Below are 12894 nucleotides of genomic sequence, written 5' to 3'. Positions count from 1 at the left end.
ATCCCGACCGATTATCCACCTACTTTAGTCAAGATGAGGCACATGTAGAATGATCTATTTACGCATGCTAGACTTTGTTTGGTTGGACCACCAAAGTCTATAAAGAAAGGGTCCACAAAGACAAATTGTTATTGAGATTTTAAGGCACTTTAGAGATGCCAACACATGGCAAACAAATTGTGGACTGTATTTCTTCATGCATTTGGATTTTATAGCTTTGGATTTGATTATTTGGATGACAATTTGATACGAGTACCAATTTTTATGGCTTTTTGAAGTAAGGATAGAAATAGAAGTTCTTTACGTGAAATTCACATGATGTGGGCTCTTGTTTTGAAAAAAATTTACCAGACTGTTTAAAAATGGTAAAAGTCGATTATCTGAAATACTACCTCCATTTCATAAAATCTGCAACATTTTTCCAAAACGAAAACTACACATTATGTACAACATTTTCTAATATAGTAAATTTTTTTGTGTGAATTTACCAACATACCCCTACTTAACTTCAATAAACTACCTATTAGTGAATAGATTAAGCCTAAAATGTCTATATTTTGTAAAAGAATTATCGTCAAAATAAGGACATTTAGAGACAAAGAGAGTTGTACTATGACATTAAGGAACCTCTATTGCCTATTGGTGTGGAATTGAGACTTTAATTTCCTTTTTTTTTGGTTGAAATTTGCTTAGACATTGCTTATTTAGCTTAATGTGCATTTATGCTGTATTTGTTTGATGGAAACTAAGGGTTGAATAGATTAAGCCTAAATTGTCTATATATCAAGATAACAAGAAGAGTGCAAATAATATTGATGTAAGAAAGTATTATTCTTGATATCGAGTTGTATGTTTAGAGTTGCATATATGTTACGGCATTAAAGAAAGAACGTCTTGGAAAAGGAAATGACTGAGGGTCATTGCACAGATGTGTAGAAACTGCACTATTCTTGCTCTTGATCATGCTGAGTACCATATGCATGAGCTTATGCAGGTAAGAGAGGTTGCTCGTCACTTGGATTGTTGGCCCATTTTTTCATTGCATCTCGAATGCTGGATGTGAATCGATATCATTCAGTTTTTCCTATTCTTATCTAGGATATGAAGCTATCATATGTACGAGTCAAAGGAGAACTATGTTGACAACATATGATATGGGTAATGCAGTTAGCTTACGAAACATCGAGGTGTGCTTCCTAATAATTGGAATTTTGGATACATACTGGGGCTTGTAGTTTTTAGCTATAGGGCTTGTTCTGATTTACTGAACTGAGCTAAGCTGAACTGAACTGTTTATGAGAGAAGAAAATTAGGAATTGAACTGAACTGAACTGAGCTAAACTGAATTGAACTGAAATGAAATTAAGCTGAAGAGAACATGTCTTTAATCCAATTATTATGATTTGTGTTTGATTGCCATTATCACATCAGTTGAAGTGCATCTATGATTGTATACTGCATCATGTTCACTGTTAGACGAAATGCTTTGAATCTGCCTACTCTGTTTCAACTCAATTCAAATTGCCTCTAAGACACTCATTCTTTTCAAGGGAATGCACAGTATGTTTCAGCGCACACTTGCAGGCATTAAGAAATTGACGATCATCAGCTGTTCTTTTCAGGAGCGTATGCTTCTGTGCACACTTGCAGGTCAGGGAGAGCGTTTGTTTCAGTGCACACTTACAGGCATTATGGAATTGACGATTTCAGTTGATAACACAAAAACATATACCCAGGCTAATTATGGAAAAATTTGTAAATTTTCAAGTTGAAAAAGAAAAACCAGAATTATTCATTTTGTGGCAGATAAACAAGCATATATTCACAGATAAAACTATTTTCTCATTTCTTGGAACTAAAAGGCCCTGTTTTCAGGTGGTACAAAAAGAGCATACACTCATAACTTCAGTTGTATTCCCTCGGATAAGTTCTATAGCTAATGAAGTAATCATGTTTGCTGCATTTTCTTCCTTAATTCCCCAAGAGGCCCATAACCCACACCATATGTCTCCTGTTTGCTGCAACTGCAGACACCGGTATTCAAATTCGTACCACAATTTAGGCACAGGCCTTTGCATTTGGGATCACATACTGCATTAATGGTGATCTCTAGATGTACCATGTCTCGGATGTGCTTGGAAATGTCAATTTCTTTTCTCTCTGGTGGAAAATGAAGCCTATCCTCCAGATCAATCAATGCATCATCATCATCTTCTTCCTCATTTACATTTCCAGCAGAACTCTTCAACTTATCTTCACCAAACATAAATCCCATGTTTATGACCTCCGGCTCCTCCACAGGTTCCTCAGTTAACAATAGAGAGAAGTTGGAAAATACACTTTCAGCTGCTGGTCCACCACACCTTAAAAAAAATCATTTGAGAAATATGATTAGGTTACCAAGAACTTGCTGAAAGTTTACAATATGAATACATGTTAACCTTCTGAAATGATTGTGTGAGTGGATATGCAAAAGATCCATGCCCAAGTATACACTTGTGATTGGAACCAAGCAATCAATAGTGACTGAGTGTGATTATATTCCATTTACTATGAATTTGAAAGACGAATCCACTTTATAGCCAACCTATGCTCTTGAAAACAAATAAAGCTGCCAGTTTATCAGCTCTTGCATATCAAAACACCCCCCCCCCCAACAAAAGCAGTCACCAGAAAGACATATAGCCTGTCCACAGACATTGAAACAATTCAGCTCATTCATGATGCCTAGTAAGCAGTTGCAGCACTTGAAACTCCAATGCAGAATACAGCTTTTATACCCACTATGAACCTTGCCCCAGGAAGAGAGAGGCCATGTATTGGACCTCAAAATCTAATAATGCAGCTACTTACTGAATTACTGCTGCAGTACAAGCTTTCAATCTTACAGATCAGCATAAGGACCTTTCTTTTTCTTTACTTTAAATCTATTTAGCAATGTTGATTGTAGTCAGATTTTAACAGGTGGGAATAACATGAGACAATACTCACAGAAGTTTGCTAGATTAGAGCTACAACAATATATTATAAAAAAGATAGATGAATCAAGTACCTGTTGCAAGCAAGGGAGAGAACTGTTCTGATGATGCCATCAAGCCTTAATTTATGCTTTTTTCGGGTAACATCAACAGAAATAAGTACAGGTGTTCCATCCGTAAAATCCTTTACAGCTTTAGTCACTCGTAATCCCATTGATGATGCACTAGACCTTGACAATTCCGATGAAATTTTGCCTAAACCAAGTCTTTCTAAAGTAGTGCAGTATTCCATGTGAGATATTGAAGGGTTTCGCCTATAGACAATGGCCCCTTCCCATGGAGATCCATCATCTTCCTCATCACCCCAATCAAACTCAATTGCATTTTCATCATCATCTAATGATGATAACTCGCCATCATCAATTTTCGAGGCCTTTGTTGCTAGGACAACGTATTTGTAAGGCTTTCCAAAGCAAGAACTATTATAAATACCACTTGACATTTTACAACTACATTGAATAAATCCAGACTCAGGGTGCCGAAGAAAAGTGGATTTATTTAACTGAAATCCGATTTTTGCAAGACCACTAGTAATAGGATTTACACTGGACATAGAGTATACAAGGGACATTGCACCAGATCTTTGTAATAAATCAGAGCACAGATAGAGTGAAAAATGCTCTATACAGGCAGTATATGGCCAACGGATCCGTTTGGCTTATTGGTGTAGGCAGGTGCTAATTCTGGGAGGACTAATCTACTTAATGAGACACCTCATACAAAAATTAGAAGGTATCTTCGTAGATGCTCGAACTTCAAATAATTTGGAACAAATCTGATCATTCACCTCCTAATTGGATAAATGAAGCAATAATTGATCAAGAACACGCAAGATCAATGGCGAGCATAAATCTACAAAAAGCAAGAAAAAAAATTGTAAAAAAATTCATGGCATACTATATTGATTCCAAATACAACACATCACAATAACACTCAAATTTCACAGGTAAAGAAAACATTTTCCATGAATCCTTCAACTTATTTTAGAATAATACAATTCACATTGTGAATTTAGTAAATTATCCAACAACTATCTAGTATTAATCAAAGATTATTGAAAACTAACCTATAATAAGTTTCTCCAAAATTCGAGTTTTTCTTTGACTAGCACTACCAATAGACGGTTCCATTACAAACATCCGTCAAGGTTTATTTTACAGCATGAACAAACCTTATTCACAATCAAAGTTAACACTAATAAACATGAAAACATCCAACATTAAAGGAAACATAAAACAACTATGAAAATTGAGAAGAAATTTGAAACTATACCCAAATAAGTAAGCAATAAAAAAAAAAACACAAACCCATGTTTCAGTTAAGAATTTCAAGTTCATTCAACATACCCAGATAAAAATTTCAGCAGAAAAACATAAAAATTTGAAATTTAGATAAAATTGATGATTAAGAAGCAAAAACAATAATAAATGAAGAAAGTTGAGGATTAAAAAGGAGGAGAATATAACTTACAGTAAGATAATTATGGCAAGAACATCAAAGAAGAAAACTTGAAGTAGGAACAGAGAGGATATCCAAGGAGAAGTGGATTGAGTGAGGTGTTAGAGTTTTATCAAGGGTTTTTCTGGAGATATTTCAAGTTTTATCATCTAGATAAACTAGGCGGACATACGAGCTACGAAGGGCTAAATTGACATTTTAATATGGATAATAGGGGTGATATAGTCTTTTTGAGGTGTGAAAGCCTATTATGTGCACCCGGGGTCATTTGCTCATTCAATCAACAAATAAATAGAAGTATTATTTGCTCAATTTGTTGATTAAATGAGCAAATGATCTTGAGGGTACGGTACAAACGAGTGTATATAATAAATTCTATTAAGATGTAGAATGAATTATCAGTCGAGTATCCTTTGACCGTCGATAAAAGTTAAAGGTGATCAACAATGGTACAACTTAATGGCCCAATTAGAGGACGTTTTAGGAAACTAAGCTTCCCGAAGAAAATAATTACAAATTTGGTTGCGTGGCAAAAGTATTTACAAAAATAAGCTTCTGGGGTAAACCGCTGCCTCGGGCAGCATTTTACCCTCTATTTTTTAAAAAAAAAAAATTCTGCTACAAAAACGCTGCCCCAGGCAGCGTTTTTATAGTTTGACTTTTTTTCCTCGTTTATTTTTTTTTAAAATTAATTAAAAAAAAAGGCAACAGCATAAAACGCTGCCCCAGGCAGCGTCTTATCTTGTTAATGAAACGCTGCCCCAGGCAGCGTTTCTGTCTGGTTGTAAAACCAGAAACTCGAGCTTCGTTTTCAATCACGTTTGCTCTTCATTCCTTCGCCTCCTTCGCAATCCTCTTCCTTCCCTTCCCAAATTTCCTCTTCAATCCTCTTCAACCCAATTTCGTATTACATCCAATTCAAGGTATGGTTAAATATTAGTTGAGTATTTACAAATTGTTCGTTATGTTTGTTGAATTCTTGAATTGTTGGTTAGTGTTGTTGAATTATTGAATTGTTGGATATTGTTGTTGAATTGTTGGTTAGTGTTGTTGAATTCATGAATTGTTGGTTAGTGTTGTTGAATTGTTGGTTAGTGTTGTTGAAATATTGGTTATTGTTGAATTTCTTGAATTGTTGAATTTCTAGGGTTTATGTTGAATTTTGGGGGTTTTTGTTGAATTTAGGGGTTTAGGGTTGAGTTGATGAATTGTGATTGTTAAATATTAATTTGGATAATGTAGAATTGTTGGTGTTGAAATATTGAAGATGTTAAGTATTTGAATTTCTAGAATTATTGCTTGTTAATGGTGACCTAGTGATGCTTAGTTGTTCCAAAGTGGTTAGTTGGATGTGATTTAGAGATGGATTAGTGTGTTTTAGTGTAATGTGTTTTGGTTGTTGTGTAGAATATGGCCGCACATAATGTAGTTTTGTTGTGCCGGTGGGGAGGTGAATTTTTGTTTGACGGACCTCGTGTCGAGTATAATGGTGGAAATATGGAACCACTGACACTTGAACCGAACATGACCTTCAGTGATTTCATGAACGAGGTTCATAGTAGCGTTAGTTCAAACCCGGGGAGTGTTGAACTAAACATTAAAATGAGGTTTGAGACCGGGAATGGGGTTCAAGTGTTACCTGTGTCCTCGAATAAGCATTTGAAAGCTTTAAGGAGCGTTGTAGCGTTGAAGGGTGTTCCCACCGAGATTTATGTGGAGATGGTGCCTATTTGTACCCAACAAAGTACCAGGGCAGAACCACATTCTACATTTATTTCCGGTAACAACACACAGCCGCAAGTAATGGTGGGGTGGGCCGTCGAGTACGGCAGAACATTACTTTTGAGTTGTTATTTGGTTTGCTGTAACAGATAAAACAATAACATTTGCTGTAACAGATAATACTTGTTAAATCATATTTGTGTTTAATCTATACCGTAGTCAGTGAACATATACCATGGACAGAGAGGTGCATTTGCCCGGACCGCTTGACCCTTCCGTGCTTACACTCCAGGCCACGCACCGGAGCACTGCCGTATGGGATCAATCGGTAACATTTAATTCCTATGCCAACATACTTAAGAATGCTCCTTGAAATTATCGTTTTACACTTACGTTTATGTATTTCATTTGCAGGTTGATCCCGCGAAGCCGCTTGTTTGCAGGCACCACACAGCCAGAGTAATGGTGGGGTGGGCCGTCGAGGCACGCGTCCTAGAGTACATCGAGCTCGCTGGTTTTGGAGGAATTCACGGATGGCCTTCAGGGCCATCGACCGAGCGCTTGTGACTGCGCTCGCGGAGAGGTGGAGACAGAGGGCCGAGCAACCTGACCTAGATCAATTGCCCCGGATAGATGAATCGGGATAGTGTTAGCTTAGTTATTTCATGTAGTAAAATTTTTGTATAGATTAGGTATATAACATTTACATTTCTAATATAATAAATGTTTTTCGGTCAACATTTGTGTGTTATGTTCTTTGTTTCCCAATATGTTTTGATTTATGTATATATTGACTTGTCAACGGTGGTGGTGGAAGGTAGTGGTGTGAGGTGGAAGGTTGTTGGAGGTGGTGGTGGTGGAAGGTTGTTGGAGGTGGTGGTGGACGGTTGTTGGAAGGTGGTTGTGGTGGTGGGAGGTCGGGGTGGAAGGTGGTGGACGGCGGTGGAGGAAGGTGGTGGAAGGCGGTGGAAGGCGGTGGTGGAAGGTGATGGTTGGAGGTGGTGGTGGAAGGTGGTGGTTGGAGGTGGTGGAAGGCGGTGGTGGTGGAAGGTGGAAGGTGGTGGAGGTGATGGTTGGAGGTGGTGGAGGGCGGTGGTGGAAAGGGGTTGGAGGTGGTGGAAGGTGGTGGTGGTGGTGGAAGGCGGTGGTGGTGGAGGGCGGTAGTGGAAAGGGGTTGGAGGTGGTGGAAGGAGGTTGGGGGTGGTGTTGGAAGGATGTTGAGGGTTGGGGCAAGAAACTGGTTTGGTGCTGCCAACCAGGTAAAACGCTGCCTGGGGCAGCATTTTACCTGTAAACATATACAGATAAAACGCTGCCCCAGGCAGCGTCTTATGTTCAAGCATAAGACGCTGCCTGGGGCAGCGTTTTATGCTGTTGCCTTTTTTTTAATTAATTTTAAAAAAAAATAAACGAGGAAAAAAAAAAGTCAAACTATAAAAACGCTGCCTGGGGCAGCGTTTTTGTAGCAGAATTTTTTTTTTAAAAAAAATAGAAAGTAAAACGCTGCCCGAGGCAGCGGTTTACCCCAGAAGCTTATTTTTGTAAATACTTTTGCCACGCAACCATTTTTGTAATTACTTTCGTAACGAAGCTTAGTTTCCTAAAACGTCCCCAATTAGATTGGTCCGAAAAAGTTAAGTTTGGGCACCCTTAAATTGTACACCCTTTTTTTTAATAAGATAAGAGTTAAATTTGCACATTTATCAACACGACAACACACAACTTTGACCATTAATTTTTCTAACGAAAGATTAGTAAGAATTATAAAAAAAATTTAATTTATAAAAGTAGACATTATGACAAATCCAACAACATATTATATGATTATATTTATATATTATATATTTGTAAAAAAAATTAAGTCAATGATGACATAAGAATAGTGAAAAATCTCAACTTTAGCTTATAAAAAAAAAACTGAGGGAGTATTTTAGCTCAATATCCAAGCTTAGCCTAAAAAAAATACGAAATTGCAATCAAATGAATTTTGAAGAAATCTAATAAAAAGTCATACGACATCTACGATGAAACAAAAAAGAATGTACTGTGATAGAATTTAAACTTAAAACATTTTTTCATTTTGACAATTTGACTTCACTAGTTTGCAGTCCTACGGGTATGGGTACCGGTGCAGACCTGCAGTTCGTGCAGGGTGCCCAATAGCAGCTATGTGAACTTTTCTATCAGTTGAACGAGAACAGGAAATGAATCAAACGATATACGAAGTATGATTCAAACACAAATCTAGCCAGTTAGCAGCACAATAGAGTCGATACAGCCAAATTATGCAAGCTACAAAAATTAAACAAGGGGAAGATAAACAAGTGTTTCTGCCCATCTGAAAAGTTAAGCAACAAATCCAACTATAAAGTGTCTCAGAATAAATTTCTCTCATGCCAAATAATACAACTATTCAACCTCAGCATCGGGTGTCTCAACTTCAGCTCGCTCTTTCTCAGCCTCAGCCACCTCCTTCTCGCTCTTACGTCCCTTCTTGGATTTGTAATATACACTCATGAAGGTTCCAACTGCTCCATATTTCCTTCTTGCTTTCTCATAAAGTGAGGCATCAAACATCCTCCAGAAGTCCTTCTCATTTAGCTCAGAGACAGCGTATTGTGGCTGGAATCCATGGTTTTCAATCAACCACTTCTCCATCTTACGGACAGCCTCAGCACCATCGAACACCTCACCACGCAGAATAGGTCCTGGTGCATAGTAGACACCAACATCAGTGAACATCTGAGCATACGAAGTGTCACCCTGTCTCTTATGCTGCTCAAAGCCTGGTTCAGGATATATCATAGTTTTGACGGGCAGCCTAAACAGACGGTGTGGGCAGAGCCAAAGAGGGTAAACCTACAGAGAAGCAGGCATTAAATTTCCAGTCAGCAGATGATTATAAAGAAGTTTAGAAAATCTCCAGGATAAACAAAGGAATAGAAATGATAGCAAAGGGCAAAGTGACTTTACCTCCATTTCACGATGTACCCATTCAAGAGCATCTCCAACCTTGTAAAGAGGAACAAGCATATCCTGAATCACATGGTTCTCATGGTAATAGTTTCTGATGGCTTCACCTTGAGTAGCTTTAAGAAGGGAAACCTTTGGTGGCATCAACCATCCAAGAAGGAATCTGAACCACGCTTGATCACCAAATGGAATGATAAGCTTTCCTTCCCAGTAAAGAGATCTTGTATGCCGGTGATAATATTCCCTGGTAGGAATGTACTCCACAAACTCCCCTCGTTCAAGGGCTGTCTGAGCATGCTGATAGAACCAGGGTTTAAACCACCATCCACAGCTATTGATCACATTTCCCTTCTTCTTAGCCTCTTCTTTGGAAGCATATCTACCTGTCATCATCACACCTTCAGAAGGATTGTATATCATGCCTTCCACAAAATCAGGGACCTTTTCGGGATTGTCTTGATCTCCATCTTTTGGAGCAAAAGAATCAATATAGCCCTGGGCAAGATCTTTCAAACTACCTTTCACAGGAGTGTATGTCAGCCTCATGTACTCCTTGATTGGTATAAGCTTAATTTCAGCAGAAACAAGCAATCCTAGAGTACCCTGAGACCATGGAATAGCGTAAAAAAGCTCGGAAAACTCATTGTCCTTGGTGGCTCTGACAACCCGTCCATCAGCCAGAACTACCTCATAAGCCACAACTGTGTCAGCAAATAGGCCATAAATATGAGAGCTTCCTTCGATCCCATAACCATTAATAAGGCCACCAACAGTTAGATCATCCAACTCAGCAACTACTGCCAGAGAAACATTCAATGGTACAGTTGCTCTTGAAATCTGCCCCATATTGACCAGAGGCTCAACTTTGGCTATCATATTCTCCGTGTCAATATCAATAATGTTCCTAAAAGCTGAAAGATCAACCTCAAAGTGGCGAGCCCTTTTGTAATCCACATTTCTCATACCCACAGCAATATATGGCTTCCTGGCTGTACAAACCAGACCATCTTTGGCTGCGTTTCTCTGTTTGAGACGTTTAACAACTTTCTTGACATTTTCATCATGTTCTTTTTGGCGTGTTTTGTAGGATTTCCACTCAGATCTAACATCGCCTAGATATAGAAGAAAATAGATGGTGGAAGAGATTGGAAGGACAACAAATATAACAATAATCCATCGGAACTGGACAAAGAAGTCCACCAAAGTCTTCTTCCTCTTTGGGCGGAAAGGAACCTCCAATTCGGACATATTTAATAAGATGTACTCCTCTCAACTGCACATAATACAGATAAAATGTTAGTCAAATTGTTAGTCAAACAGTTCCCCAGAGTGCATGTGTAGCATAACTGTCAATTCATAGTACTTGCTTTGTATATAATGCAACATTTACAGCTCAATTTCAGTAAAAACTACTTGGTCGGGATATGGATGTCTTATCCAGTTATCCTGTACTAAGTTCATCAAACATCTATTACCAGAAAAGTAACACAAACTTCACCAAAGAAATGTACAGAATGAAACGTGAAAACAATATGCCAAGATCCATAAAAAGTTTACTCCAAATTTGCTCCTATTTCGAGAACCATTCCTCCCTCTTGGATAAGTGTGCATGTGAAGAAAAATGTCATGTTAAGATTAAGAAGTGAACATAAGAGAAAGGGATGAAAATTCTATTTCCTAACCTTTAAAGGGCTTAAAATATGAGAAACATTGACACCCAAAACAGACAATACAAGGAATATGCAGCACTACTGAAAGGCAACAAAGTATAGAACACTACTTTAAATTGCTAGCTATGAAAGTACTCTATACAGTAGAAATCCAATTCGTAACAATCCCGCATTGGCGAAATATGTGTTATCCAAAATGGTAAGAATGTAGAAGGATAGCAAAAACTGAACCATGTAGCAGCCCAACACAAACGGAACATTTTGTTTACAAAGGAGCATAATTTACCTCAAACCAGTAGGAAAAAAAACACACACACACACACAATTTTTTCTTTGCCTTCATACTATAGTAGAAAAATAAAATCAGCTCAACTCTACAACAATTTCAGATCTGCTGACTGTATCTTTACAAGTATGAGTTACATTGGGCATCAGATAACAAAACTACAGAGCTAGTTTGACCAAAGACCTACTTTTATAGTATTACCATTTATTAATTTCAATGAAACCATAGATAATTCACAAATGACTGATGGATCTTGTGAAAAAATCAAAGAGGACAACCCAAATCACAAGTAAAAGAGATTAAGGAATGTGGAAATGATAATAACAAGAATAATACAGTGATTTGAATCCATAAATCTTCAACCAAAAGAACATCAAACCACAACCATGCATCACTTATCCACAAAGAAAAGGGAGCAAATCAATGACATCTAATTCAAAATCTTCCAGATAAACCCTTTTTAACCTCTCACCTTGTTAGCCCAAATTTCCCAGGCTACACCTACAAGGACCTAACATCTCTTTCAATCAAATCAAAGACATAACACCAATGAAAACTACTCTACAATGACAACTAGGTTAATTGATTAAGGGTATCGTGGCAACCTGAGATCAAATCTCGTCAACATCAGTACATCACTATCCTTTGCGACTCCCTATACACCAATATAATGTGGCTATACTCCTAAGATATCCTACCAAATTACAATATAGCTATACCAAACAAAAGTACAAGTCCCCAAATTTAGGGGGTGTTTGGTTCACATAATTAAGGTATAAGGTATGGGTTTAGAATGGTTTAAACCCATACCTTATGTTTGTTTTATGATTTTATGAGTTTCAAACCCATACCTCAAACCCCCAAGGTATGGGGTTTAGAAACCTTGGGGGGGAGGTGGATTTGGCTCATTCCCATACATTTAGGCTTAAATAAAAGAAAAACATTGCATTTCATGATTATACCAAACATATGGTATTAAGAATCAAGTTCCAAACCCATACCACTATGGTTTCATTCCTGATTCCAACCCCATACCAGTTTGCGAACCAAACACCCCCTTATTGTAGTAATCAAAATGTCTTTGTCTGTTGATTACAAATCACGTTGAAAACTGGACATAATTAGGGGGAAAAGCAGCAACCCAAAATCCCAAATATAAAAATAAAATAATCTAGAAGTAATTAATACAAGAAAAAAGGTACCCATGACTTCAAAAACAAAAGTAATGATATAATTAATGTGAAAAGTATAAAATGTGCATGCAAAAAACATCATAGATCCATGATCCTGTACACAAAAAGCAACCATTATAGTACTTATAAATTCAATCTAATCTAAACCCTAAAAAATGCCAACAAACACTCGAATATCCCCGCACAAAAATGCAAAAACAAAATGCAAAAAAAAAAAAAACAGAATCAGAGAGAAAACCAGATCAAATTAGGCATGAAAACAAAATTCAATTGAATAAACAAATCCAAAATGTAGTAAGCAAAACGCATAGAAATCATCAAGAAAAAAAAAAACAGCAGATGAATAGAGAACAAGAAACAATGCAATCAAAATCAAAAGAAAATGAGAAGAAACATAGATTCAATGAAAAGGGTTGAAGAAGAAGAGTAAGAGAGAGAGTATACCGGTAGAGAGAGAGAGAAGGGAAATGAGAGAGTGAGAAGATGGTGGAGAAAAATGAGTCAGTGTGTGTTGAAATATAAAGTAATTACCAGAAATATAAAGTAATTATCAG

At 37.3% G+C, this 12894-nt stretch overlaps 2 protein-coding genes across 3 annotated transcripts; both read right to left on the bottom strand.

Annotated features, from left to right (window-relative positions):
- Positions 1-1768: 1768 nt before the first annotated feature.
- Positions 1769-4732, bottom strand: LOC110702047 (large ribosomal RNA subunit accumulation protein YCED homolog 1, chloroplastic-like). Of its 2 annotated transcripts, none has more exons than XM_021879689.1 (3): positions 4509-4732; positions 3053-3890; positions 1769-2363 (listed from the first exon to the last, which is right to left on the bottom strand). In XM_021879689.1, exons 2-3 carry the CDS (start codon positions 3607-3609, stop codon positions 1949-1951), a joined length of 972 nt encoding a protein of 323 aa, XP_021735381.1. In that variant the 5' UTR covers positions 3610-3890; positions 4509-4732; the 3' UTR covers positions 1769-1948. The 2 variants fall into 2 exon arrangements, with proteins under 2 accessions (XP_021735381.1, XP_021735382.1); XM_021879690.1 differs by having other exon boundaries at positions 3053-3828.
- A 3691-nt stretch (positions 4733-8423) lies between these two features.
- Positions 8424-12894, bottom strand: LOC110702045 (delta(24)-sterol reductase-like). Its single transcript, XM_021879687.1, has 3 exons — positions 12785-12894; positions 9192-10464; positions 8424-9077 (listed from the first exon to the last, which is right to left on the bottom strand). The coding sequence occupies exons 2-3, from the start codon at positions 10437-10439 to the stop codon at positions 8628-8630; spliced, it is 1698 nt and encodes a 565-aa protein (XP_021735379.1). The 5' UTR covers positions 10440-10464; positions 12785-12894; the 3' UTR covers positions 8424-8627.

Source organism: Chenopodium quinoa, unplaced genomic scaffold, assembly GCF_001683475.1.
Source record: "Chenopodium quinoa cultivar QQ74 unplaced genomic scaffold, ASM168347v1, whole genome shotgun sequence".
In the NCBI taxonomy this organism is placed as follows: Eukaryota; Viridiplantae; Streptophyta; class Magnoliopsida; order Caryophyllales; family Amaranthaceae; genus Chenopodium; species Chenopodium quinoa.
Note: the sequence above shows the minus strand (reverse complement) of the source record. Positions and strands in the feature narration are given on the sequence as shown.